Genomic DNA, 27,298 nt, shown 5'->3' on the forward strand with positions numbered 1-27,298 from the left:
GATCATGCCACTGCACCCCAGCCTGGGTGACATCGTGAGACTCTGTCAAAAAATATGTTTGTGTTTATAGAGACAGGGTTTCACCATCTCTGTGATTACAGGCAGATGCCACGTGCCAGGTTCTCAGAGTATATTTTTAAAAGATACTTGTTTAGTGTTTGAGATGTGCATTGACAACAGGTCTTTTACACCCATTCTCATGTTATCTTCAAAATTATGGGGTGAAATATAATTATTCTATTTTACCAAAGACAGATTTGAGGCTCAGGTTAAGCTATTTATTCCTGGAATCAATCCTCTTATTTGAAAAGCTTCTGGAAGACAGGGATCCTGTCTTAAACGTGTTTCTTCACAGCACCTAGCACGGAGCTCTGTCCATGTGGTAGGCGTTCAGACAGTTTGCGCTGAACGAAGGATATGGATTCTCAAGTCAAAGCTCCGGGCGTTGACTCTCAAGTCAAAACTCCAGGGAATTGAAGCACCAGAGGGCGCCCATGAGCCCGCCCACCCGCGGGTCCCCAGGGCCCAAGCCGGACCTCAGGCCTGGGTGCGCCCCAGCAGAACAGGGGGCGCGGGGGCGAGGGAAGCCCCAAGTCCTCCGTTCGCCCCGCCCCCTCTACAGAGCCACGCCGCGCAGAGCTGCACGGTGCTGAACGACGACTCGACATCCTGTTTTTGGGCCCCGCGGCTCCGCCTGCGCCTCTGCTGATCTTGTCTTTCCCTTGGGTGCTGACGCCAGCGCCTCTTCCCCTACGAGTCTCCCCACCTTCCCCAGGGGTCTGGGGCCTTCCCACTGCTGAATCACCACCACCTCGCACTCCCCCAGCGCTCAGGGCAGGGGTGGGGACTGCCCCAGCCTCGGCCACCACTCTATCCCTGGGGCTGGCTGAAGGCACCAGGCCCAGGGGCGCCTTTCTCAGCATCTTCCTGCGGAGGCTGGTGAGGTCAGGATGGGGGGAAGAGGAGGAACGCCTACCGCCTAGAGTAGGGCCTCCAGGGGTGGGGTGGCCAGGAGGAGGCAGAGAGACCTAGACCTTGGGAGGCCTGACTTACTGGCCGCAGGGGCAGCGAGTTGGGAGGGGGAAAGTGGCGAGCCCGGGACTAGGCCGGGGGCGAGGCTGGGGGCGGGCCGGGGCTGAAGAGGGGGAGACCGGCCCTCAGACTTCCTGGTCGGGCCCCGCCCCACCCCGCCCCGCCCCGCCGGTCCGCCCCCCCCACTTCCTCCGGCCTCCCGCTCTCACTTCCTTCTCGAGCCCGGAGCCGCTGCCGCCGCCCCCAGCTCCCCCGCCTTGGGGAGGGCACCAGGTGAGGCCCGGCCGGGGCTGGTGGGTAGGGGTCCGGGGAACGGGAGCCCGGCCGGCCCAGGACTCGGCGCGGGCGCGGGCGCGGGCGCCGGCCCATGAGTTTGCTGGCGGGGGCCGCGGGCGGGAGCTTCTAGGCTCAGTCCAAGTAGGGCGGGCGCGGCCGGCCGGGCGGGGCGCGGACGGGGCCACTGCGAGCCGGTGGAGGCTCGGCGAGGGTGGCTTCCCGGCGGCTGTACCGCCTCTCGGGAGCCGAGAGAGACCCCTGAGGTCAGAGGGTCCCGGGCTCCAAGAGAAGTGTCTCTAAAGTGGAAAAGCTCAGAGCTGGGAGATAGGACTCAGGTGGGGTGTCCTCAGAAGTTGCGGGGGGTGTTGAGAAGTGCATGAGGGGAGAGGGCTTCTGAGCTGGAAAAGGCACTCCCTCTGCTCTGGCAGTTGTGACACTTGTCGGGGTTAGAGGGGCGGTGTCTGGGGCCTCCGAAAGCTCTCTCCCTGGAAGATCCATGCTAATCCAGACTCACACTCGGGCTGCAGCCCGAAGGCCCTCTGCACTCAGGAGGACCGGGGTTAGGGTTGGAGGAGCCCCGCCGATCCCAGTTGTTCTCTATATGCCTGTTTTCCTGAGTCCCAACCTTACCTGGAGCCAAGCAGTAGGTATTTAGTGAGCGAACGCTGTTCCTACCTGACCAGAGCCTGGCCTTGCTCTTTTGGGAGTAACTTGGTCTTGCCCTGTGACTGGAGGTGGAAGGACTCTCATTCAGAGGTACTGATAGTCCCTGACAAGTTTTTGTTGTGTCTTTTGGGGCCGATTGAGAACCATCTCCTAGTGTTCCTCTTCATTCTTAGTCCCTGAATTATACACATGCTCCTATCGTCTCCCTCCACGCCTTTAGTTTCTACCCAGAAATCCGCCATCACTCTCTTCTCATCCCTTTCAGTCTCTTTTCCTCCAAATATGCAGTCATACCTAGGCCTTGACCTCTCTTCACCTACCCGGCCCCATGTTCATCTCAGTCCTCTGCAACCTGCCCCATCCCTTCCCTTCCCAGCTCTGGCACCCACACACTTACACCTCCTTGCGTTTTCCATCACCCCTCATTCCTCTTGAACCTTCAGCCTGTCACCCTCTCTGTATCCTTCTCTCTCACCCACTTATCTCCAGCTTTGGAATCAGGATCTGTTGTTGAAGACTTAGTGAGTTCCAGAGTCTTTTCAAACCTCCCTAGCTTGGAGAGGCAGACTGCAGCCTCCCGGTGATAGAGATGGATTAAAGAGCTGGAAAGCGTGTGTGTGTGCGCGCGCGCGCGCGAGAAAGAGTGTCTGTGTGTCTACATCTTTATCTCTTACAGACAAAATAACTGCCCTCAGCCTTGAGAGGGCCCAAGGGGAAACCAGCAAAATGAAGGGAACCTGCAGTGAGTGAGGTTGTGGTTAGGCAGGAGGAAGCAGTCTCTAGCAGTCAGGGTAGGGTAACACAGGAATAAGACTGGTAAGAGAGGCCCTGGGAAATCAAAATCACCCCAACCTGTGGTGCTTGACCAAGGGGCCAGGCCTGGAAGCCGGGAGACAGCCTGAAGGTCCCTGACTCCATTACCTACTAGTTCCAGCATCACCTGGTGGAAAGAATGGGACCAACTTGGGTGTGATGGAAATAAAGGGAGGAGGCAAAGGCAGGATTCTGGAGGAAAGACTGCAGCTGGTCTAACTTCGAACTTAACTGTTTTAGTTTTGAATTAAGAAGCGGTTGAGGCAAAGGTGTCTGCTCCTTTCCTGCTGCCTTCCGGGGCCTGCCTAGGCCGGGTACCCAGATGCCCTGGTCTGCATCAGGGCCTTAGTGACCAGGAAGCCCTCTGGAGTTCTACTGACCCCTCTGCCTTCAGGCATCCTTAATATTCCCCATCTCACCTAGGACCCTATTCCTTCTCCGGAATTCTTCCCAAATTTAACTTCAGTCCATCCTGGCTATGGAAGCTCTTGTTGTTTCCACTCTAGAGCTCCTTCCTCAAGCTTTTGGGGTGCATGCTGAGGATCTTGCTTCTATCTACCTCCTCCAGTCATCTGTATTCATTTCTCTCCACTAGAAAAAAAAGAGAAGTAGAGGGGAGTTAAGTGCTACAGCTAAATTTAAGGGCTCTCCCTGTTCCCCATTCTGTCATCTTCCCATGGCACAGTCGTCCCTCTCCCATGAATTGTTCTTCTTCCCGTCCTTCCCTTCCACCCACCTGTCTTTCTTTGCATTTCTTGGAGGTACAGAAGTGTGGCTGCGGGAAGAAATCCCAGGGACCTACATAAAAGCCCAGTTTAGAGAAGGATGTGCATACAAGGCACTTTCCCAGCATCACAGCTTAATAAAAACCCCAGGAGTCCCAATTTCTAGGCTGGCAAACCAGTAGTCACTTTAGTATTCTGCGTAACTGAGCAAACCCACAGGGCTCTGATGGTAAAGACAAGATGGGTGAGACAGGGATTCTCCCAGGTGAGATCTGGTCCCATTGGAAGTTTGAGCTAATTGCAAAAAAGGCATTGTTGGAAAAAATGTGACCAGGGCGGGAGAGATTTTAATGGGAAAATATTGGGGGGTGAAGGGAGGTGGTGGCTACAACCTAGGAGGCTGCCACTAAAGTCTTGGCTAAACATGTCAAGGTTGTGACGTGAAGAAGGGGGCTCAGGCCCACACTGAAGACTCCTTCTATATATTGTAGACCCATTAGCAGTGAGGTCAGTAGGGGTCCGTGAGAAGAGCTGAGGAGGGAAACCAAAGACAAAGCCTGGGCCACCTCCCCAGATCAGACTGGTTTTCCTGTCCAGGGTCCAGCTTCCTCTTTTGTCCTCATTTCATATGGGGGGAGGGCATCTCTCCAGGAGCTAGAGGCCAGAGGAGGAGCTTCTCAGCTAGGGCAGGGCCAGAGTGGCTGACTGTTGAGTAATGTCAGTTCTAAATCATGAATGCACCAGGATGGGCTAGGCATGAGGGCCTGGGAACTTAGAAGCAAAAAGGGCTCAGATGTAAGTCAACCCACCCTTTGGTCCATTTTCTGAAGGAATAAACTATGGTGGGGTTGTCCTGAATGAGGTTAAAGAGATGGTTGGTCCATTCTCAGGCTGGAGTTAGAATGCTCACCTTCTCTCCTTTGTAGAAGTAGCATAAGGATGGAGGTTAGAAGACCCGATCCTTGTCCTAGATTTGCTACCAACTGTATATAATCCTTGTCAACTTGGTTTCTCTTGGCTCCATTTCAGCATTAAGGAGTTGCATATCAGTACCTCCAAAGGGGACAGTGAACATCATGGCTCTGACTCTTCCTCCCCCAAGAGACTCATAGCAGTGCCCCTCACTCTGGGCCCTCATGTCTTATCAGCCTCAATTTGACAGGTCTGAGTAGTCTCTACATATATATCTGTCCAGGGATAGAACTGTGGCCCTTTCTCCAAGCACAAGGATTGTTAGAGCTTGAGAGATAAGAAGGCAAAGAATGTTGGGGATTTTGCCAGGGGGTAGTAAGATGGAGTACCCTGTCTCCTGCTCCGGCTCTACCTCACTGACGGTGGAAAATAGATGCCGGAGTTTCCTCCCTGATGTTATTTTCCCTTGTGGAAACCCCCTCAAACCTTGGGCGGGGCTAAAGGGACTGGGTAGCCCTGGGTCTTTCTGTGGGTATTTTCAGGTGGGGGTGCCAGGATTGGGAGGATGGCACTTCTGTACAGCCTCATGTGAAATTAGCAAAGGCAAAGGAAGTGCCACTTCACAGGCCTTTGGTGGGGCCCAGGGACTGCTGAGCTGCTGCTAGGCGGGGAGGAGGAAGCCAGTGTGCACCCTTCCTCTGTGCTGTGTGGGGGAGGGGGCAGCTTCCTTGGCTCCCCCAGCCAGAGCCGTCCTGGTCCTGAGGCTCACCTTTTTTTTTTTTTTTTTAAGATGGAGTCTTGCCCTGTCACCCAGGCTGGAGTGCAATGGCACGATCTCGGCTCACTGCAACCTCCACCTCCTAGGTTCAAGTCGTTCTCCTGCATCAGCCTCCCAGGTAGCTGGAACTGCAGGCATGTGCCACTAGGCCCGGCAAATTTTTTTTGTATTTTTAGTAGAGATGGGATTTCACCATGCTGGCCAGGCTGGTCTCAAATTCCTGACCTCAAGTGATCCGCCAGCCTCAGCCTCCCAAAGTGCTGGGATTACAGACGTGAGCCACATGCCCAGCTGAGGCTCACCTTTTATGGAACACTTGGGGTGCTGGGACAATGAAGGAAGAAAGTTGGGAACTAGGACTTAGTGAAAGGGTCCTGGACTGCCCCTCAGACTTCCCAGCTACCACTGTCTCATTTCCTAGTGGGTGGCATCAACTCTTCTTTCCTTCCCTGCTGCAGTGTAGGATCCCCTCCAGGGGCTGAAGGATGAATGGCAAGAGGTGGAGAGTCCTCCAGCATGGATTTCTTTTTTCTTTTTTTTTTTTTTGAGACAGAGTCTTGCTCTGTTGCCCAGGCTGGAATGCAGTGGCATGATCTCTGCTCACTGCAACCTCTGCCTCCTGGGTTCAAGTGATTCTCCCTCAGCCTTCCGAGTAGCTGGGATTACAGTCACCCACCACCACACCCGGCTAATTTTTGTATTTTTAGTAGAGATGGGGTTCCACCATGTTGGGCAGGCTGGTTTCGAACTCCTGATCTCAAGTGATCTGCCTGCCTTGACTCCCAAAGTACTGGGATTACAGGCGTGAGCCACAGCACCCAGGGGAATTTTTTTTTTTTTTTTTTAAGGCTAGGAACTGGGCTCTCTTGGGTTCTTCCCTGCTGATGGGGAGAAAGGGAAGAAAGAGACTCAGCCCTTGGCCTGGTCCCAGCCCCACACTGACCTCATGTCCCCCCAGCTTCCTCCTCCCAGCCCAGCTGCAGCCAGCTGCAGCCCCTTTGAGCCTCTTTATATCACCTCTCCTCTATTCCTCCCTTCAAAACAAACAAACTAACTAACTTGTAGAGCTTCAGAAGTCTTTCCAACAGTGCCCCTGCCCCTTGCCTTGTCTTTGACCAAGGGTCCTCAGATATTCCCAGTCTGTAGCCTGTCAGGACCACTTTTCCTTCCCATCTTTCTCATCATCTCTGAGCTAGATCTGCCAGCTTCACCTCTCACCCTTCCAGTTGAAGACAAGACAGTATAGCTTATGTGTTTATTATCCCAACTTGGAGCTCTTCAGGGTGAGTGAGAAAGAAGTTGGTTACTTTTGTCTTGTGTCTTCTGGTCATAGAGGTTCTTCCTTGTTCCCAGCATCAGAGTCTGTGGATTGATGGGGGAGAAGGGGTATGTCATTCTACAGCTTTTGCTCAGCCCTTCCCTGGGTTTCTGGAAATAAACAGAAGGTCAGACTACCCTCCCCCTGAAGCATCCAGTTAGTTCAGCACGATGAAGAGTACAGTCAGTGCTGGGAAAGGTAAGGCAGGAGAGGGGGTTGCTGTGATGTCCTGGAGAAGCTGGGGAACAGTACTGGGCCTGAAGGACAGGAAGGATCTGAAGGGGGGTGAGTTGCATTCCAGGAAGAGGAACTCCCACATGCAAAGACATGATTGCATCGAGTTCATTCAGTTATTTACTGACAGCTACTACATGCTGTGCTCAGCTTAGGGTGCTCAGCAAGGTCCAGTCAACCAGGACCTTGCCCTCTAGACACTCCCAGTCTAATAACAAGAGATAAGATTCACATCAGCCTCTCCATGCCTGTGAGAGAGACAGCCAGACTTTGGATAGGATAAGTCACTTCTGACTTGGATAATTTACGCTTTCCTCGAAGAGGCGGCAATGGTGCATGGTTCCATATTACTACTTGATGTATTTTAGGGAAGAGAATATGGAGGCCCCTTTGTAGAGGATCAGGATTGGAATGGCCAGAGATGGATTGTAGTTATAATGAGGTTCAGGGAGGGCTGCAGAAAGGGAGCCCCATGTTAGGGAGGCAGGTTATAGAAGGCTGAGGTAAGTTCCCATCACCTCCATACTCGCCTATCTCTTAAGAGCCCGTTCCTCCCCTCCCCCACTCCCAGTTGGGACACTTCCCCTGCTGTAACAGCCACAGAGATCTGGCAATCAAGCTACTTCCTTTCCCTCCCCCATTCTGGGCCTGCCTGGGCCACACCCCAAGCCGGGCTCCAGGGACCACACTCAGACAGGGTTAGACCCCCATGGGCTATACTCCCTGCCAGAGCCAGGTCAAGCTGGTACTGGGAAGAGAGGTTTTTGCCTATTTCAGGCATAGCTTTTGCCTGTCATTGCTGTCCGATAAGATTCAGCATTGCAGTCTTGTCTGTTGTGGGGTGGGCAGGGAATGTCCGATACTGGGCTTCAGAGAGGTGTCTCCATATCTCAGTAATGAGTGCTGGCACAAGCAGATCAAAAGGCAATGGTTGTACAGTCCTGTGTGCCTAGCCCTATACCTAGAGGGTTTTTTTTGTCATTTAGTCCAGAGAAGCCAAGACTTCAGACTGAAGGGCATCCACAGCTGGGAAACTTACGTATGACTGTTGGAAAAGGAGAATCACACAGAGCCAAAGCAGGATTAAAAGGGAGGCCATGGGTGTGGTGGCTCACTCCTGTAATCCCAGCACTTTCAGAGGCCAAGGCAGGTGGATCACTTGAGGCCAGGTGTTCGAGACCAGCCTGGCCAACATGATGAAACCCTGTCTCTACTAAAAATACAAAAATTAGCTGGGCATGATGGCACGTGCATGTAATCCCAGTTACTCAGGAGGCTGAGGCAGGAGAATCGCTTGAACCTGGGAGGTGGAGGTTGCAGTGAGCTGAGATCGCGACACTGCACTCCAGCCTGGGTGACAGGTGGCCATGCAACGGATAGCCAAAGAAGAATTCAGTAACCTTATGGAACTATGAAACTTAAGTTAGGCTTTAAGGAATAAGGAAGAGTAGAGAAGGGAGAGGGAATAGTAGCGGAGGGAAAAACAAGAGTAAAAGTTCAGAGGCAAGAATGATCCTGACTTGTTTGCAGAGGACATTGAAAATCCCTCTGGAACAGGGAACTGGGAACTCACACTTGCAAAGTACCTAGATTGTGTACATATTATACATTAATGCACTTAGTCCTTGTAACACTGCTATGTGGTAGGTACCATACGTTGCTGCTGCATTTGAAAGATAAGGAGATTGAAGCTTAGAGAGGCAAATCATCATAAGCTCAGGGTCACAGAACTGGTAAGAGGCAGAACTAGGATTCAAACCCAAGTCTATATAACTCTAATACCCCTTACCAAATTGTGAAGAACTCTAAATGACAATATGAGGGACCAGGCATGATCTGAATTGGGACTAAAAAGCCAGAATAAGTCATTGTAATTTGTCTAATAACATACAGATCTGGCCAGGCGTGGTGACCCACACCTGTAATCCCAGCACTTTGGGAGGCCTAGTCAGGAGGATCACTTGAGATCAGGAGTTCAAGACCAGCCTGGGCAACATAGCAAGACCCTGTCTCTACAAACAAACAAAAAATAAATAAAAAATACAAAAATTAGCCAGGTGTGGTGGTGCCTGCCTGTAGTCCCAGCTACTCAGGAGGCTGAGGTAGGATGCCTTGAGCCTGGGAGGTTGAGACTAAAGTGAACTGTGATGGCACCACTGTATTCCAGCCTGGGCAACAGGCTTTTGTCTCCAAAAGAAAAAACAAATCAAAACAGATCGGCAACCACTGATTTACTAAATAACTTTTTTTTTTTTTTTTTGAGACATGGGGTCTTGCTGCATTGCTCAGGCTGGAGTGCAGTGGCTACTCACAAGGACAATAACCTTGACTAGTGTAGCACACTACAACCCTTCACTCCTGGGCTCAGCCTCCCTAGTAGCTGGGACTGCAGGTGCACCACTGAGCTAGGCTTAATGATTTTTTTTGAAAAAGCCACTTAGTGAATAAGTCATCGTTGAACCCCGCTCCAGGTAGGTCACACTCCTGGTTTGGCCACCTGCAGCGCTGACATCCCTTCTTCCTATTTGGCGCAGTTTAGACTCTACCTTTTAGCATATGCCCTCCTGAAATGGGCTATGGGAACTTAATTCAACCCAGTTCAGGCCAAAGGATTTCAGAAAGTAGAGTTGTTTTGGGAGAGAGGATAAAGGTCTGAACTAGACCTGAGTAGGGAGGACTGGGCTGATCCCCCACCACAGACACAGGCATACTCAGTGCTTCCTGCCTTCTGGGATGAAATGCTTTGCTCCTGTCACCTCCTGTGTGCACAACACTTCAGTTTACAAAGCGTATTCATTCCCATGGTCAGGTTCCTTGATGCTGCCCGTGAGGCTGGGAGGGCTACTATTATTACTTCTACTGTATAGATGAAGAAACGGAGGCTCCAAGAAGGGCAGTAACTTACCTGATCAAGGTCACACAGTTAGCTGGTAAGGGGTAACTTGAAGACTGTAAGATGCACCGTGGAAAACACAGGGCTTTGGGTCACAAAACTGGGTTTGTGTTCTGGCTGCCATACTAACTAGCTGTGTGATGTAGAGTTACTTTTACTGCTCTGAATTTGTTTCCTCATCTGTAAAATAGGAATAGTACTGACAGGTTGTTATAAAGGTCAAATGACATAATAACATGCAATCTATAAAGGCTTATACCATATGGGGTTTTTTTTTTTTTAAATCAAGGGTCAAGGTCAGCAGATAAACTCAAGACATCAGAGTCAGGTATCCAGTACTCTTGGCCCTATTCCACACTGCCTTTGCTCTGCTTGTTTCTGGACAGTACCATACTCATCCTCCTTTTCCAGTGTCAGTCCCTGTTCCCTTCCCAGCCCAGAAGCTACCCTGTCCTTTCCCCTCTCCTTTGAGAGCTAATTTACTGATTGCTAGTTGATAACCACCTCCTTAGAGAGCTGTACTTCGAGTTTCTTGGGCCTTGTGACAGCCAGCCAGAGTTCCCTCCTTGTCTTCCCGCCTGGGCCAGCCCAGCGCTGGGCTTTTCAGTCAGACTGTCAACACCCACTCCCCTGCTCTGTGTGGAACTGAAGATTGCAGGCCCAGGAGTTCTGCTTTGAATGTCAGGGCTTCCCACATAATCCATTGGGCACATGTAATGCCACCTGCCTCCAAGGAGCTTTAAAGTCTTAGTTCATCTACCTAGTGCTCTTGTAACAACCATTGTAATCTCCAATTCCTGGATAGGAAAACTGAGGCCCAGCAAGCGTAAATGCCTCAAGCTTGGTTGTAGTGAGTCAGCACAACTGGGGTTAGAACTTAGGTCTCTCAACTTCCAGTCTGAAGTCTCTATTCGACTCTCCACTGACCTAGAGGGTCCTTATGCCCTTCCCTGACCCACACTCTGAGAGTCTCTAGCTGAATGTCCTGAGGTTACATGCACATACATGTGCACACGCACACACACACACTCATTCATGCAAATAGGATGGAAATATTTTTTAATATGAACCAGAGACACAACTTCATAAAGTGAAATCATTTCTTTCCCAGCTGATTCCAAGGGAAACTGTACCCTGGGAGGGAGCTGGGACCAAGCCCTGGGTCCTTTGCATCCCCCATACCACGAAAGTTTCTTTTCCACTTCCCAGTGGGGATTTTCTTCTCTACTTGTCATTGATTTTTGAAGCTTCTGAACCAGTGGTGAGAGCTCAGGCTGCAGGGGTAAGGGGTTCCCAGACCAGGGTGCAGCCTTGCAGTATAGCAAGTGAAATGGAGAAAATGGGCTAGTGGTGATGGTGCTTGGGTGGAGCCAGGGATAAGGAATACTCAGGGATTTGGTTGTGTTTAAAACAGGGCTGCCCCCTCTCAGGGAGCAGGCCCTGGTTGTGGGAGACAGTCAGGGAAAGGAAGTCACATATTGACCACCAAGAGTCCCCCATGGCCAAAAAGTAGCTGATGAGAGAAGGACCCTTGCCATAGCAGTGTAAATAATCGCAGGGTTTCTGGAAGCTTTGCTTCAGAACTCAGAAAAGCAGTTCCTCAACCCAAGGCCCTATGACCTGCAGAGGTGACCAGATGTTGGCTGGAGCCGGGACTCCTCATACTTACCCCACTAATAAATACAGCAGCCCATTTATTGGGCACTTGCTGTGTGCCATACCTCATGCTGGACACCTTCTATACATTATTAACTCTTACTTTTTTTTTTTTTTTTCTTTTTGAGACAGGGTCTTGCTCTGTCGCACAGGCTGGAGTGCAGTGGTATGAACATAGCCCACTGCAGGCTTGACCACCCTGCAATCAAGTGATGCTCCCACCTCAGCCTCCCAAGTAGCTGGGACAACAGGCGTGTACCACCACACCCTGATAATTTTTTCATTTTTTGTAGAGTCACAGTTTTGCGATGTTGCCCAGGCTAGTCTCAAACTCCTGGGCTCAATTGATCTACCTGCCTCGTTCTCCCAAAGTGCTAGGATTACACTGTGCCTGGCCTCATTTCATATTCTGAGCAATTGTAGTGCAATAGGCAAGATTATCCCCATTTTACAGATAAGAAAATTGAGGCTTGGGGAACAAATATATTGCCAAGATCACATATAACTAGTTGGTGGAACTGTGATTAGAATCCCTGCCAGTCTTAATCTAGCATCTATGTTCTTAATGATGGTATTTTCTACCCAAGAGTCTGGAAGCCTCTAAAATCTTTCAGAGGCACATGCCAGGGTCTCAGGAAATGGACAGAAGATTGAGGGGAAAGTCAAGTTTTTGTCTTACTCTTGACTTCATCCTTCCTAGTTGGGCTTGAAAGATTTGCTCCAGGCCGGGCATGGTAGCTCATGCCTGTAATCCCAGCACTTTAGGAGGCCAAGGCGGGCGGATCACAAGGTCAGGAGTTCAAGACCAACCTGACCAACATGGTGAAACCCCATCTCTGCTAAAAATACAAAAATTAGCCAGGCGTGGTGGCAGGTGCCTATAATCCCAGCTACTCAGGAAGGTGAGGCAGGAGAATCACTTGAACCCAGGAGGCAGAGGTTGCAGTGAGCCAAGATTGTGCCACTGCACTCCAGCCTAGGCAACAGAGCTAGACTCCATCTCCAAAAAAAAAAGATTTGCTCCACCCCACCAAGGACCTTGAGAGAAGATACTAACGTCTGGGAGCCCCAGCCTCTACCTCATTCATCGTAACATACCCAGACCCTAGTCCAAATCCCAGGTTCAACTGAATCTCCAGTAATCCCTTGCATTGAATTTGCTGTACTGAATTGGCAACCAGAGTGTGCACGGCCAGATAGGGTTTTCAGTACTTATAAGAATGATGGGGTGGCCAGGTGTGGTGGCTCACGCCTGTAATCCCACCATTTTGGGAGCCCGAGGCAGGTGGATCACCTGAAGTCAGGAGCTTGAGACCAGCATGGCTAACATGGCGAAACTCCATTTCTACTAAAAATATAAAAATTAGCCGGATGCAGTGGCGTGTGCCTGTAGTCCCGGCCACTCGGGAGGCTGAGGCAGGAGACACTTGAACCTGGGAGGTGAAGGTTGCAGTGAGCTGAGATCGCGCCACTGCACTCCAGCCTGGGTGACAGAGTGAAACTCCATCTCAAAAAAAAAAAAAAAAAAACAGATTTCCCCCTTGCCACAATACCCTGGATTGGGATAGGGCAGCTCTCTGAAGAATTGAGCCCCTTACTCAGCAGGTTTCTTACTGTGCCTTTTGGTTTGTACTCAGTAGCCAAGATACTAGGTTTGGAGAGGGCAGGGTGGGCCCTGAGTTGAGAGAGGTTCTACCTATGGCTGCATCACAGAGTGACCTGGAACAGCTGTCCTGTGCCAGAACCCTTTCCAGTCTCCTGGTGGAAAGTGTCCATATTTAGTAGAGGATCTAGTGGATCCCTAAATTTGTGCACTCTCCTTTTGTGTCTGTATAGCCTGGAAAATAGCTAATACTGGCCAGGCGTGGTGGCTCACACCTGTAATCCCAGCACTTTGGGAGACCAAGGCGGGCGGATCACAAGGTCAGGAAATCAAGACCATCCTGGCTAACTCAGTAAAACCCCGTCTCTACTAAAAATACAAAAAATTAGCTGGGTGTGGTGGTGGGCGCCTGTAGTCCCAGCTACTCGAGAGGCTGAGGCAGAATGGCGTGAACCCAGGTGGCGGAGGTTGCAGTGAGCAGACATCGCACCACTGCACTCCAGCCTGGGTGACAGAGCGAGACTCCGTCTAAAAAAAAAAAAAAAAAGAAAAGCTAATACTTATGGATGAGGCACTGTTTTAAATGCTTTACATGTATTATATAATCCTTATAATGACTCAATGAGGTAGATATTATTTTATCCTCATTTTACTGGTAAGAAAACTTAGGCATAGAGAGGTTAAGCAATTTGTTCAGGGTTACACAGCTAGGAAATGCAAAACCAAGATTTGACCTTAGTTTATCTGGCGCCAGAGCTTATGTGCTTTCTACCACATTATACTGCATCTTTGCTCGGTCTCAGGGCCTTTCATTGTGTATCTTTCTGATGACTGTCTTGATGGGACTTTGGGATATTGTCAGGTTAAGGGAACAGGAGCCGGTTTCCCTTTGTGTGCCCTTATCTTTTCTTCCCAGTAGGCAGAGGCCTCCCTAACCAAGAATGTCCCCTTTCATCCGTCCACAGGTCACTGCAGCCAGAGAGGTCCAGAAGAGAGAGGAGGCACTGCCTCCACTACAGCAACTGCACCCACGATGCAGAGCATCAAGTGCGTGGTGGTGGGTGATGGGGCTGTGGGCAAGACATGCCTGCTCATCTGCTACACAACTAACGCTTTCCCCAAAGAGTACATCCCCACCGTGTTCGACAATTACAGCGCGCAGAGCGCAGTTGACGGGCGCACAGTGAACCTGAACCTGTGGGACACTGCGGGCCAGGAGGAGTATGACCGCCTCCGTACACTCTCCTACCCTCAGACCAACGTCTTTGTCATCTGTTTCTCCATTGCCAGTCCGCCTTCCTATGAGAACGTGCGACACAAGTGGCATCCAGAGGTGTGCCACCACTGCCCTGATGTGCCCATCCTGCTGGTGGGCACCAAGAAGGACCTGAGAGCCCAGCCTGACACTCTACGGCGCCTCAAGGAGCAGGGCCAGGCGCCCATCACACCGCAGCAGGGCCAGGCACTGGCCAAGCAGATCCACGCTGTGCGCTACCTCGAATGCTCAGCCCTGCAACAGGATGGTGTCAAGGAAGTGTTCGCCGAGGCTGTCCGGGCTGTGCTCAACCCCACTCCGATCAAGCGGGGACGGTCCTGCGTCCTCTTGTGACCCTGGCACTCGGCTTGGAGGCTGCCCCTGCCCTCCCCCACCAGTTGTGCCTTGGTGCCTTGTCCGCCCCAGCTGTGCCTTAAGGACTAATTCTGGCACCCCTTTCCAGGGGGCTCCCTGGATGCCTTTTTCTCTGAGTGCCTTTTTCTCCTTAAGGAGGCCTGCAGAGAAAGGGGCTTTGGGCTCTGCCCCGCTCTGCTTGGGAACACCGGGTATTCTCATGAGCTCATCCAAGCCAAGGTTGGACCCCTCCCCAAGAGGCCAACCCAGTGCCCCCTCCCATTTTCTGCTACTGACCAGTTCATCTAGCTTTCCACACAGTTTTTGCTGCCTATTGTGGTGCCTCCTCAGGTTAGGGGCTCTCAGCCATCTCTAACCTCTGCCCTCGCTGTTCTTGGAATTGCACACCCAAGATGCTCTCTCCCTTCTCCAGTGAGGGAGCCACAGAATCCTGAGAAGGTGAATGTGCCCTAACCTGCTCCTCTGTGCCCAGGCCTTACGCATTTGCTGACTGACTCAGCCCCCATGCTTCTGGGGGCCTTTCCTACCCCCATCAGCATCAATAAAACCTCCTGTCTCCAGTAGCCCCGGCTCCTCCCTGTGTGCTGGGCATTAGCGGGTGGGCATGGGCTAGGGCTCCCCAGAGACTGGGAGCCTTTTGTTTCTTCTAGTAGACAATAGGCTTCATTGTGGTCCCCTCACCCCCCAATTTCTCTAACAAAGCTCTAGGCTCCCTTGGAGGGGGCAGTCTTGCTCTGGGGCCCAGTCACAGATGCTATAGTGGACTCAGACACAAAACTTGAGGAAAGACTTCCTGATCTTAGGACTCAGAAAGGGAGAGGTTGAGAGCCATTAGCCTAAAGGCAGATGCTCTCACAGTCATGCATCTGAGAGCTGTACCTCACATCACCAAGAGGACAGTGCTTTAACAGGAGTTGGAGTTTGAACCCAGGTCTCTGCCTCAACTGAAGACTTCCAGGTATCCTAGCTTGCAGTCCTAGAATCATTACAGATAGCTCAGTCACTCCTGCTCACCAAAACAGAGGCTTAGACCAGCCTTAGGAGACTCCAGACCTAAGGGGGATTGGGGGGATGCTGCTAGGAGTCATACCCTGCCATGGACTTACTCCCTCCCCACTCGAGCCTGTTTCTCTCCCAGTTCCTATCAAACAAGATGAGCCCCAAGACTGGCAAGCCTAAGCGACTGTTGGCCCCCCAAAAAAATTTATTTTCCTTTAAAACAAAACGTACAACCAAAATTTAGGGTTTGGAGCAGTAGGGAAGACAGGAGATACCAGAGAGCCCATTTTACAGTAGAAATCTGCATCTGATCCCTCTATCCCATACCTTTGCAAAGGAGGGGAGGGGTCTATAAGCCAGAACTTTCAGAAGAGAGAAGAAAATACATGGTGTGCTGGTGCTGTTTCTGGAGCAGGTCATCCTTTAGGTACAAAACACCACCTCCACCCAATGACATCAGAACCACTGACTGGTAGAGCTCTTGGAAATCATACAGCCCACCCATCCCCCATCAGACACATGGACACACTGAGGGTCAGATAGGGAAGGGTACATACCATAGGGCGCATACCACATCAAAAAGGTGAAGTCAGGACTAGAACACCTGAGCAGCTTTAGCAGGGGACAGTGGCCACAGGCCTGGATGTGCACAGTAGATCATGAAATACATTAGTCCTGTGAATGACCCCGTGGAGAGAAATGGCTGTGGTTGTCAGGGAGCAGCAACTGCTCAGGGGCTCCTGACCTCAGTGAAAGATGACTATGTAAAGGCCAGAAAGTGGGTGGTGGTCATGAACCTCAGGATGTTTTTTTAGCACCAAATGGTGGAGCTCTCTGCCAGCTCAGCTTCTTGGGGCCTCTCAGGTAAAGGTGATGTTGCTTGAGGACCCCATGCCCATATGAGGGGTGGAGAGGAGAAGCCAGCAGCACTGGGGTGAGCCTTGGCCTATGCCCTTCCTTCTTACCCTTCCCCCATCTTCAGTAAGGCCAAGAGAGGATGTAGGGTGGGGAAGGCCAGAATGGTATCTTGTTTCTGGGCAGTGGGCTTCCTCCTCCCAAGCAGGACTGAAGGGTTCAGAATCGCTTTTCCTCAGGCTGAGAGGTTATGAGCAGCTCCTTGTTCCCGAAGTCCCACCAGGCCGTCATGTGGAACGCCATGTTGGTTAGGACAACAGTGTACTCCAGGATGGCAAAGATGGTGTACACTGTTGTGAGGACACAAGGAACAGGGCATGATGAACTTCCTGCTACCCCCTCAGGGGCCTCTTGATAAATCACACCACCATTAGTCTGCCACAGAGAACACAATGGCAGTCAGTCCCCAAGACCATTGCCCATTATCAAAAACATCACTGCTGCCCCGTAGCCACTCATGACTGCCTGTGGATCCTATCCTGACCTCACCTCCAGCCTCACAATACATGTTGTGCCGAAAGTAGACAGCCAGCGCCGAGAAGAAGGAGACGAAGTTGATGACGAAGAGCCGCTGTTTCCAGCTGTAGGACTTCCGATCCTAGAGAATGGGCTGTCTGATCACTCTGCAGCTTGCTGGGATGAGAGCTAGGGCTCCCCTCTCAGCCCTAGCTCCTAAGGGCTGGGCCTTATCTCCCTTGGCTCCCACTAGTGGTCATGGAAGGGAGCACAGGCAGGGGCAGCAAGAATGAGGAACATGTTGACGTCCCTGCCTCTGGGGGAGTGATGGGCCAAGGAGCAGTGGTATTCCTGCCCCTCCCACTTCAGGGGGATGGAGTATGAAAGTTACATGGAGTCACCCACCAACCCCACCTCCAAATACTGTGCGGGGAAAGAAACCCATATACACATGTGGGGCGCTGAAATTATGACAGACCACCGTCCCCTGACACTGTTCCTAACTCACTGCCGCCTAGATGCGACTCCTCATTCTATCCCCATTTGCAGCCTCCATCTCTTCTATTCTCCAGTCTCCCACACTACCCAAACACAGTGCTATAGTCCTAGATTCTGACCAACCACCCTCAGTTTGTCACCAAGCCCCAGCCCCAACCCCAGCACCCCTCTGCCAGGGTTCCCATTAGAACTTAGTTCCCACCTCACCATTACCCAAATCCTGAGGACAGATGTCCTTGATTTTCTTCTGGGTTGCTTGGAGCCCCTGCTAGGGATAGACCGTACCTCCTGACTTACTGTGTGCTTCTTGGTCAACCGCCAGAGAATACAGGTGAGGAGCATATGCCCGAGGGATGAGGCGATGAACACAATGAAAGCATTTTCGTGGATGGCTAGAGGGAAAGAGGATTGGGAGCCACATTGCAGGGAGTGCCCACACCACTAAGTAGGAGGGTCCAAATGTGGTAGGGGCAGGCCCCTCCCCTCAGGGAACCCTTCCCCACTCCTCCCTCATCCGGGCACCCACTGAAGTCCTCGGAGGAGGAGACGTAAGTGAGCACTAGCAACGCAAGGTTCTCCACGACATTGAGGCCGAAGTTGAGGCGGCAGAGCGGGCGATAGCAGGAACACGGGGAGGCGCAGCTGAGGTAGTGGTTCCAGTAGGCGAAGGCCACCAAGAAGCGAGGCGCCGAGTGCAGGCCGATGCAGAAACGCCACACGTAGCGCTGGGGCACCTCCCCGCCGATGGCCGAGCTCACCGAGGGCAGGTAATTGGGCACCTAGAGAGTTGTGACCTGTCTGGGCATCTGCCTCTGCCAGCCCCGCCCATGTGGAGAACCTTCTCTCCATCTAACAAAATCATTCTGGCCTCTGCTCCAGTCCCTCCCCTTCCAGGAAGTCCTCCTTCAGATGTCCCCACACCTCTCCCAAGGGACCTCTCCTTCCAGGTCCTAGGCCCAAAGTGCTGGATTCTCATTCCCCAGCTATCCTGGGATTTGTGCAGGAGCATGGTGGGACCTTCTCCATCTCCCCTGCAGACTGGAACCTGCCTGTGTTTGGTCAGTGTGAAGATGGGTTCAGATGCCCTACACCCATAGCTCAGAGCTGTGCCTCCACTAAGACCCTGGGTGAGTTCCAAGACCTCAGATTCATTCTAGAGGACAGGGATGAGTCGCAGACTATCTGAGCTTCCTTAGAAAAGTGCTGGATTCACTGGTCAGCTAAGATGTTGCTCAGTCTGCTCCCAGCGCCATTGATTCCTCTAGGCAGGTGTGCCAAGGTGGTAGAATGGCAGCCCTGCTCTGATCATGATTAAGAAAGTGGGTGGGCTGGGCGTGATGGCTCACACCTGTAATCCCAGCACTTTGGGAGGCCAAGATGGGTGGATCACCTGAGGTCAGGAGTTAAAGACCAGCCTGGCCAACACGGCGACACCCTATCCCTACTAAAAAAAAAAAAAAAAAAGGCCGGGTGCGGTGGCTCACGCCGTAATCACGAGGTCAGGAGATCGAGACCATCTTGGCTAACACAGTGAAACCCCGTCTCTACTAAAAATACAAAAAATTAGCCGGGCGTGGTGGTGGGCACCTGTAGTCCCAGCTACTCGGAGACAGAGGCAGGAGAATGGCGTGAACCCGGGAGCTGGAGCTTGCAGTGAACCGAGATCATGCCACTGTACTCCAGCCTGGGTGAGAAAGCGAGACTCTGTCTCGAAAGGAAAGAAAGGAAAGAGAGAAAGGAAAGAGAGAAAGGAAGAGAGAAAGAAAGAAAAGACAGGAAAGAAAGGAAGGAAAAAAAGGAAAGAAAGGAAAGAAAAGAAAGAAAGGAAAGAAAAGAAAGGAATGAAAGAAAAGAAAAGAAAGAAAGGAAAGGAAAGAAAGGAAAGGAAAGAAGGAAAGGAAAGAAAAGAAAGAAAGAAAAGAAAGAAAGAAAGAGAGAGAAAGAAAGAAGAAAGAAAGAAAGAAAGAAGAAAGAAAGAAAAAAGAAAATGGGTGCTCCTAACCTGGAGTAGTCTAAGGAAATGACCATGTTCTCGTGCATCTCCACCATCCATCTTTCTCAATGCCTGGAACTCCTATTGAAGCCTCAGTCCTTAAAGCTGAGGAAAAAGGAGGAGATAATACACAGCTGCAGGGACTGGCGTCTTCCTTGTTTGAGAGGTGAAAGGATGGAGGATGACTAAACAATGGTTTAGACAGGGACAGGAAAGCCAAAGATGGGAAGAGGCTTTCTTAGACTTCAGGGCCTAAAGCAGTGCTTCACAAACTTTAATTACCCATACACCTCACTGGGGGAATTGTTTGAAATTGCAGAAGGCTTGGAACCTGAGGATCAGCATTTTTAAATTTTTTCACTTTGTTTTCCCCCTTTTTGAGTCAGGGTCTCACTCTGTCACCCAGGCTGGAGTGCAGTAGCATGATCATGACTCACTGCAGCCTTGACCTCCTGGGCTCAGGTGATCCTCTCACTTCAGCCTCCTGAGTAGCAGGCTAATTTTTGTAGAGACAGGGTTTCGTCATGTGTCCCATGATGGTCTCAAACTCCTGGGTTTAAGCTATCCATCTGCCTTGGCCTCCCAAAGTGCTGGGACTACAGGCATGAGCCACCTCACCTGGCCAGAATCTGTTTTTTGTTTTGTTTTGTTTTGAGACGGAGTCTCGCACTGTCACCCAGACTGCAGTGCAGTGGCGTGATCTCAGCTCACTGCAACCTCCGCCTCCAGGGTTTACGCCATTCTCCTGCCTCAGCCTCCGGAGTAGCTGGGACTACAGGCCCCCGCCACCACGCCCGGCTAATTTTTTGTATTTTTAGTAGAGATGAGGTTTCACCGTGTTAGCCAGGATGGTCTCGATCTCCTGACCTCGTGATCTGCCCTCCTCAGCCTCCCTAAGTGCTGGGATTACAGGCGTGAGCCACCGTACCCAGCCGTTTTGTTTTTGTTTTGTTTTGTTTTTTTTTTTTTTTTTTTGAGACGGAGTTTCGCTCTGTCCCCCAGGCTGGAGTGCAGTGACCGGATCTCAGCTCACTGCAAGCTCCGCCTCCCGGGTTTACGCCATTCTCCTGCCTCAGCCTCCCGAGTAGCTGGGACTACAGGTGCCCGCCACCTCGTCCGGCTAGTTTTTTGTATTTTTTAGTAGAGACGGGGTTTCACCGTGTAAGCCAGGGTGGTCTCGATCTCCTGACCCCGTGATCCGCCCGTCTCGGCCTCCCAAAGTGCTGGGATTACAGGCTTGAGCCACCGCGCCCGGCCGTGTTTTTGTTTTTGTTTTGGACACAGGGTCTCACTTCGGTTGCCCAGGCTGGAGTGCCATAGCATGATCTCAGCTCACTATAGCCTCTACTTCCTGGGCTCAGGTAATTCTCCCACCTTAGCCTCCCAAGTAGCCACCACCATGCCTGGCTAATTTTTTGAGTTTTTTTGTTTTGTTTTGTTTTGTTTTTTAGTAGCAACAGGGTTTTGCCATGTTGCCCAGGCTGGTCTAGAACTCCTGGACTCAAACAATCCACCGCTCTCGGCCTCTCAAAGTGTTGGGATTACAGGCATGAGCTAACACGCCAGGCCAGAATATACTTTTTTTTTTTTTGAGATGGAGTCTCGCTCTCTTGCTCAGGTTGGAGTGCAGTGGCATGATCTTGGCTCACTGCAACCTCTGCCTCCTGCGGTTAAGCAATTATCCTGCCTCAGCCTCCTGAGTAGCTGGGATTACAGGCAGCTGCTGCCACGCCCAGGTAATGTTGTGTTTTTAGTAGAGATGGGGTTTCACCATGTTGGGCAGCCTGGTCTCGAACTCCTGACCGGTGATCCGCCTGCCTCGGCCTCCCAAAGTGCTGGGATTACAGGCATGAGCTACCATGCCCAGCAAGAATATGCATTTTTAAAAGATTCCCAAACTGTGGAAATGTCTAGTCCATTGCCCACACTTTCTGTGCACTTTTGCAGACCTCCAAAGAGGGCCAGCACAGTGCCAGAGCCCAGTAACACAGCAAGGGAATGAACTTGCTCTAACTATGGAGGGACAGTCTTTGGAAGTGGAGTTCTGAAGGACCATCATTCCTTTCTTTCAACGAGATGCTAGACTGCTGAGAAGGTGAGCAATGCTGCAGGCAGCTCACAGGGCAACCCACAGGTAGGCCTGGGGCAAGACTAGACAGGGGGCTTCACAGCCTCCACAGAAAAGGAGATGGATTCCCCTCTGCACTGTCAGAGGAAGCTAAATGCAGAGCTCTGGGAGAGAAGATGCTGGCCTGAAAGCCATAGCTTAAGATATCATAGCTTGAGACCAGGCTCAGACATGCACTCTGAGTAATGTGAGGGGGCAGCGTAGAGGCTCAGGAACTGCACAAAGCTGAGTCTGCACCCCAGCTCTGCCTTTATTAGCTGGGTGACCTTGAGCAAGTCACTTCACCTCTCTGAGCTCCAATTTCCTCATTGGTAAAATGGATATAACACCACCTACCTTGCAGGGTGTTTATGAATTCTCTTTATTTATTTATTTTTTTGAGACAGGGTCTCGCTCTGTTGCCCAGGCTGGAGTACATTGGCATAATCTCGGCTCATTGCAACCTCCACCTCCCAGGTTCAAGCGATTCTCGTGCCTCAGCCTGCCAAGTAGCTGGGACTAGAGGTGCCACCACTCCCAGCTAACTTTTTTTTTTTTGACATGGAGTTTCACTCTTGTTGCCCAGGCTGGAGTGCAGTGGTGTGGCCTCAACTCACTGCAAACTCCACCTCCCAGGTTCAAGCAATTCTCCTGCCTCAGCCTCCCGAGTAGCTGGGATTACAGGCACTCGGCCTCTAATTTTTGTATTTTTAGTAGAGATGGGGTTTCACCATGTTGGCTAGGCTGGTCTTGATCTCCTGACTTTAAGTGATTCGCCTGCCAAGGTGCTGGGATTACAGGTGTGAGCCAACATGCCCAGCCATATGAATTCTAAATATAACATGTATAAAACATCTGCAGTATCTGGCATGCAGTAAGTACAATAAGTGATGGTTTTCAGAAGACAAAATTTCCTGTAAAGAATGTAAAAACACTGTGACCTACATGGCCACAGAGCATGGGAAGGTCTGCTTATGGGTGAGAGGCAGGAACCTCCAAGTTTCCTTACCAGATTTTTCTGTGTTGAGTTACTCTGAGTTGGGTTAGTCAGAGTGTTGCCTCTGCTTCCTGGAATATTCATTCTGAAAACTACTCCCCAATCTCAACTATAAGGAAAACAGGACCACCATTTAAAGCTTGACTGGGAGAGCCTAAAGGATTCAAGGGCCCTGAACCCTGACCACTGTTGGGAATGGGTATTGGGGAGAAACAATACAGGGTTTGGGGAAGGCCTCAGAAGGAAATGAGAGTTAGGGCATTGTGGCTGCTGGTCCTGTCTTAATGAGCTTCTCTCAGATTAGGGATGGGGGTGGGATTCTAAGAGCCAGGACTGTCTCTTCCATCACATACACACACACGCACACATACACACAGACACATACATATAATCAGGTACATGTACTCCTACCCCCAGCCCCATTCCCAGCACACAAGTTCCCCACTCACCGACTGCACCAGCAACAAGCAACATCAGGAGCTATGAAAAACCAGGTACACAGCTCACCCCAAACTTCCCCATGTGCCCAGAGCTAAGAGTACTGAGAGACAGGAGGATAAGCCCTTTCTGATAGGACAGTAGATCAGAAACTCATATGGTATAAAGACAGGGTTCCCCAAAATCCCCTTTCACAGCACCTCACATTTCACCATGAGATTCATTCCTTTGGCCTCAGGTAAAAGTCCCCCCACATTATAGATGCCTTCTCTAGCTACCCTACTGTCCCCCGCCCCATGCCAACTGCACAAAAACTCCAATTGCTGTCAATCCCACTTTCTACACCTCTCTGGACTCCATCCCTCCTCTCTATCCTCACAGTATGCATCTTAGCTCTGGTTCCCCCAGTAGCATGAGCTACTGCACTAGCCTCCTTATACCCTAGTCTTGCCCCTGCCCTTAAAGCTGTTCTCCACTCAGAAGCTAGAATGGTCTTCTAAAGCACAAACCTCCAGCCTACATAACATGGCAAAACCGCATCTCTACAAAAAATATAAAAATTAGCCAGGCATGGTGGCATGCACCTGTAGTCCCAGCTACCCAAGGCTGAGGCTGAGGTGAGGAATCACCTGAGCCCAGGAGGTCAAGGCTGCAATAAGTCAAGATCAGGTCACTATAATCCAGCCTGGGAGACAGAGTGAGATCCTGTCTCTAAATAATTAAATACATAAAGCACAAATCTGATCATGTCCCTTTCCTGCCTAAGATCCTTCCAAAGCTCTTGATAAAAATTGCCCTCTGGATAATATCAAAAGTTGTCAGCCTGGCATTCACAAAAAGCCTTCTTTACCACAGAGCAACAATGTCCCCTCCTCCAAGAAGAAAGTGATCCCCAGTTTCCAAGCTGGGTGAAGTGCCTCCTCTGAGCCCCACAGTCACTGTACTCTTTTTTATCATAATAGGAACCCCAGGTCACTGTGTTGTGACAGTCTGTGTCTAAGGACTGACTCTCGTAACAATGAGATGTTAAGGGCAAGTCCATATCTAATTCCATGCCCCTAGCACAGAACCTTTATCCCTGGGCCCCCAGGAAAGGCCTAGTGGACTGATTCTGGGAGAGAGAAGTCCATCCAGGTTTCTGGCTGGCAGATCCTGTGTGGACACAGGTTGTGGGGCCCGGGGCTGCCAGTCGGAAAAACAAAGCTTGAGGATCCAGATCAGAGCTGAGGATGGATCCTCCAAGGTCAGTCCCTGAGTCTGGGCCAAAGCCACTTGTTACATCTCCCATCTTCTGGTCTCACTTTACCTCCTCAGTCCTGGCTTCCTTTCCAATCTGTCTCCTTCCTCTCATGATCTCTCCTGCCCACTCCAAACCCTTCCCTTCCCCCATCACCTCCCTCTAACCCCCCACTCCCTTGCACTGTTATTGTTTTTTGTTTTTTTGGCACAATCTCGGCTCACTGCAACCTCCGCCTCCAGGGTTCAAGCAATTCTCTTGCCTCAAGCCTCCTGAGTAGCTGGGATTACAGGCACACATCACCATGCCCAGCTAATTTTTTTGTATTTTTTTAGTAGAGACAGGGTTTCACCATGTTGGCCACACTGGTCTCAAACTCCTGACCTCAGGTGATCCTCCTGCCTTGGCCTCCCAAAGTGCTGGGATTATAGGCATGAGCCACGGTGTAGAGCCTGCTGGGTTTTTTTATTTTGTTTTGTTTTTGAGACAGGGTTTTACTGCTGTCACCCAGGCTGGACTGTAATGGCGTGATCTCAGCTCACTGAAACATCCACTTCCCAGCCTCAAGCAATTCTCCTGCCTTAGCCTCCCAAGTAGCTGGGACTACAGGGGCATGCCAGGGCACCCAGCTAATTTTTTTGCATTTTTTTATACAGATGGGGTTTCACCATGTTGCCCAGGCTGGTCTCGAACTGAACTCAAGCGATCCACTGGCTTCGCCCTCCCAAGGTGCTGAGATTACAGGTGTGAGCCACTGCGCCCGGCATCTCCCTTGTATTTCTATCATCATCTTCCAACTCAGGGAGGACTGTGATTCTATTCTGTCTGAGTCTCCCCCCATGAATTCTCTCTGACTCTGACTTACCTACCCTTCCCCATCCCCTTGTCCTTTTCCCTCTCTCTGACCCTCCACTTGCTCTCCACTATCTAATTCTACCCTAACTGCCACCTCCTGACCTGGTCCTGACCCAGGGGCTGGGGAGCTGGCACTCACCCCACAGTCAGTGGCCACTGTGTACTCAAAGTGGAACACCAGGGACCAGATGATGCAGAAGAAGAAGCCGAACACAGGAAAAGTGATGACCCACCAGACCATGGCCGTGAAGCGAAGCCGGAACAAGGTCCCATCGGGGTCCAAAGGCTGGGAGGCCGCAGAGAACATCCTGTAGGGCGTGGCCTAAGCAGCACGAGGGATACAACTTGGGGCCTGGTGGGATACCTGGGCCTAGGAAAGTGGGGCCTTTTCCAGAGATGGCTCCTTAGAGTATAAGGAAAAGCCAGAGCAGAAAGGGTAGAAAAGGCCTAAGGGAAAAAGGAAGACAGTGCAGAGGAGAAGAAACAGAGGGAGATGGGACAGGAGCAGCAGAGACAGGCAGGGTCAGAGCTTAGGAATCCCCTTGGCACACTGATACTCTAGGTCCACCTCTTGAAGAGCCTACAGAAGAGAGGCTCCCGGTGGCTTGGACAGGGCGCTCTGGTGGCCCACTTCACTCTCACAACCCTCATAGCCACTCAGGAGAAGGGTCAGAGGTAGAAAGGTTATTATTCCCATTCCACAGAAGGGGAGACTGAGGCCCAGAACTATGCCAGGATCAAACACCAGGACTAAGGCCTCTTGCCACCTGACAGCTTCAGGTTCTAAGTCAAGACTTCTTTCAGGCCAGCTAACAAAGGGCCGTTGGCTCAGAAAGGCCAAAGCCCTCCTACTGACCCTGTCTGACCACATTCCTGCTCCTTGCCCAAGTTCAACTAGGAACAGAGGGAGTGCCCCAGAACCTATTTCAATGGGGACACAGGCTGCCAGCCATCCCACCCCCAGGCTCTGAATGATCCAAGCCTCAGGCCAGTGGTACCCTGAACCTAAAATACCAGGTCCCTGTTGAGGCCCAGACCTACATCTCCTCCCTATCTGAGGAGACACAATGTCACCCAATCCAAGATTTGGGGGAATCTGAGGGTCATGGAAACCTTCTCTGCTGAGCTTCAGCCTGAAGTCCTGGGCCAGACCCAGGAGGCCTCTGTCCAGATCAGACCCAGACCCAGGGAACTGAGCTTCTTCCAATCCCTTCCCCCTCCTGGCAGACAACTCCCCCTCACAACCCCACTGCCCAACCACTTTGACCCCTCAAGCTGGGCTTCCCTCTGGATCAAGCTGGGGCAGACGGAGATGGCTTAATTTTAAAAGGCCTAGGACCCTATCTCCCCTTGGGACTCATACTTCCCTCCACTAAGGAGACCCAGGAATGGGGTCGGGGTGGGGGCCTCACGAAGCAACACTCACACTCGGTGCTGAAGAATCTGGGTCTTGGATTGAAGGTTGTAGCCAGACTGGGACTATTCTAAGACTGGAGGGTCCCACCCCCTGCTCCTCAGGGCCTGCCCTCCTGCCCACAGTACTCAATTCTCCACGCCTGCCCAGGCACACATCCTTCCCAGGATCAACAAGCATATGTCATAAATCCTAGAACACTGTGCAAAGGTAAGATGTGATAGTGGCTGAGGTCAGCTGGCAGTAGCTTCTTTGCCAGTGATGGGGGCAGGGACCTTTCCGAGAGTTGTGTCCAGGGACGCAGGCAGGTTTCCAATAAGGTAAAGAGAGAAAGCAAAGAGGGATCTGGCCCTTTTCTGTTAGAGCAGGACTGAGAAGGCTTGTTGGGCCTCACTGGAGAAATGGCTAAATCCTATGATGATAGAAGCAGGACACAAAAGAGATCTCGACAAGCCTAAATATGAGATAGAAATGTTCAGCCTGCACCTGTGCAGAAACAGCTAATGGCAGCTCAGACTGCATCAGCAGAGATCTAACAGAAAGGAATAAGAATGAATAGTCCTGAGGCCGGGCGCGGTGGCTCAAGCCTGTAATCCCGGCACTTTGGGAGGCCGAGACGGGCGGATCACAAGGTCAGGAGATCGAGACCATCCTGGCTAACCCGGTGAAACCCCGTCTCTACTAAAAAATACAAAAAAAACTAGCCGGGCGAGGTGGCGGGCGCCTGTAGTCTCAACTACTCGGGAGGCTGAGGCAGGAGAATGGCGTAAACCCGGGAGGCGGAGCTTGCAGTGAGCTGAGATCCGGCCACTGCACTCCAGCCTGGGCGACAGAGCAAGACTCCGTCTCAAAA

At 51.4% G+C, this 27,298-nt stretch overlaps 2 protein-coding genes across 12 annotated transcripts in view; one reads left to right on the forward strand and one right to left on the reverse strand.

Moving 5' to 3' along the window:
* Positions 1-1,189: 1,189 nt before the first annotated feature.
* RHOG (ras homolog family member G) lies at positions 1,190-23,131 on the forward strand. 5 transcript variants are annotated; one of them, XR_003115772.1, is made up of 3 exons: positions 1,190-1,305; positions 13,872-14,627; positions 23,112-23,131. XR_003115772.1 is itself a non-coding variant. In XM_025358547.1 (3 exons), the coding sequence occupies exon 3, from the start codon at positions 13,940-13,942 to the stop codon at positions 14,513-14,515; it is 576 nt and encodes a 191-aa protein (XP_025214332.1). In that variant the 5' UTR covers positions 1,190-1,305; positions 11,436-11,554; positions 13,872-13,939; the 3' UTR covers positions 14,516-15,098. The 5 variants fall into 5 exon arrangements, 4 of the variants coding, with proteins under 4 accessions (XP_025214332.1, XP_025214331.1, XP_025214333.1 ...); XM_025358547.1 differs by lacking the exon at positions 23,112-23,131 and adding an exon at positions 11,436-11,554 and having other exon boundaries at positions 13,872-15,098; XM_025358546.1 differs by lacking the exon at positions 23,112-23,131 and having other exon boundaries at positions 13,872-15,098.
* Positions 15,719-27,298, reverse strand: part of PGAP2 (post-GPI attachment to proteins 2) — a 29,643-nt gene continuing 18,063 nt past the window's right edge. For 3 of the 7 annotated variants that reach the window (XM_025358544.1, XM_025358543.1, XM_025358542.1), the window contains 4 exons: positions 17,931-18,183; positions 17,690-17,796; positions 16,940-17,048; positions 15,719-16,740 (listed from right to left, as the gene is read on the reverse strand). In XM_025358544.1, coding sequence (XP_025214329.1) covers positions 16,610-16,740; positions 16,940-17,048; positions 17,690-17,796; positions 17,931-18,183 — 600 coding nt within the window. In that variant the 3' untranslated portion in view covers positions 15,719-16,609. Of the gene's footprint in view, positions 16,741-16,939; positions 17,049-17,611; positions 17,797-17,930; positions 18,184-25,170; positions 25,354-27,298 lie in introns of all 7 variants that reach the window. The other 4 variants (XM_025358539.1, XM_025358540.1, XM_025358541.1 and 1 more) reach the window with 4 other exon arrangements.

The sequence above is a fragment of the Theropithecus gelada genome, chromosome 14, assembly GCF_003255815.1.
Source record: "Theropithecus gelada isolate Dixy chromosome 14, Tgel_1.0, whole genome shotgun sequence".
Lineage (NCBI taxonomy): Eukaryota > Metazoa > Chordata > Mammalia > Primates > Cercopithecidae > Theropithecus > Theropithecus gelada.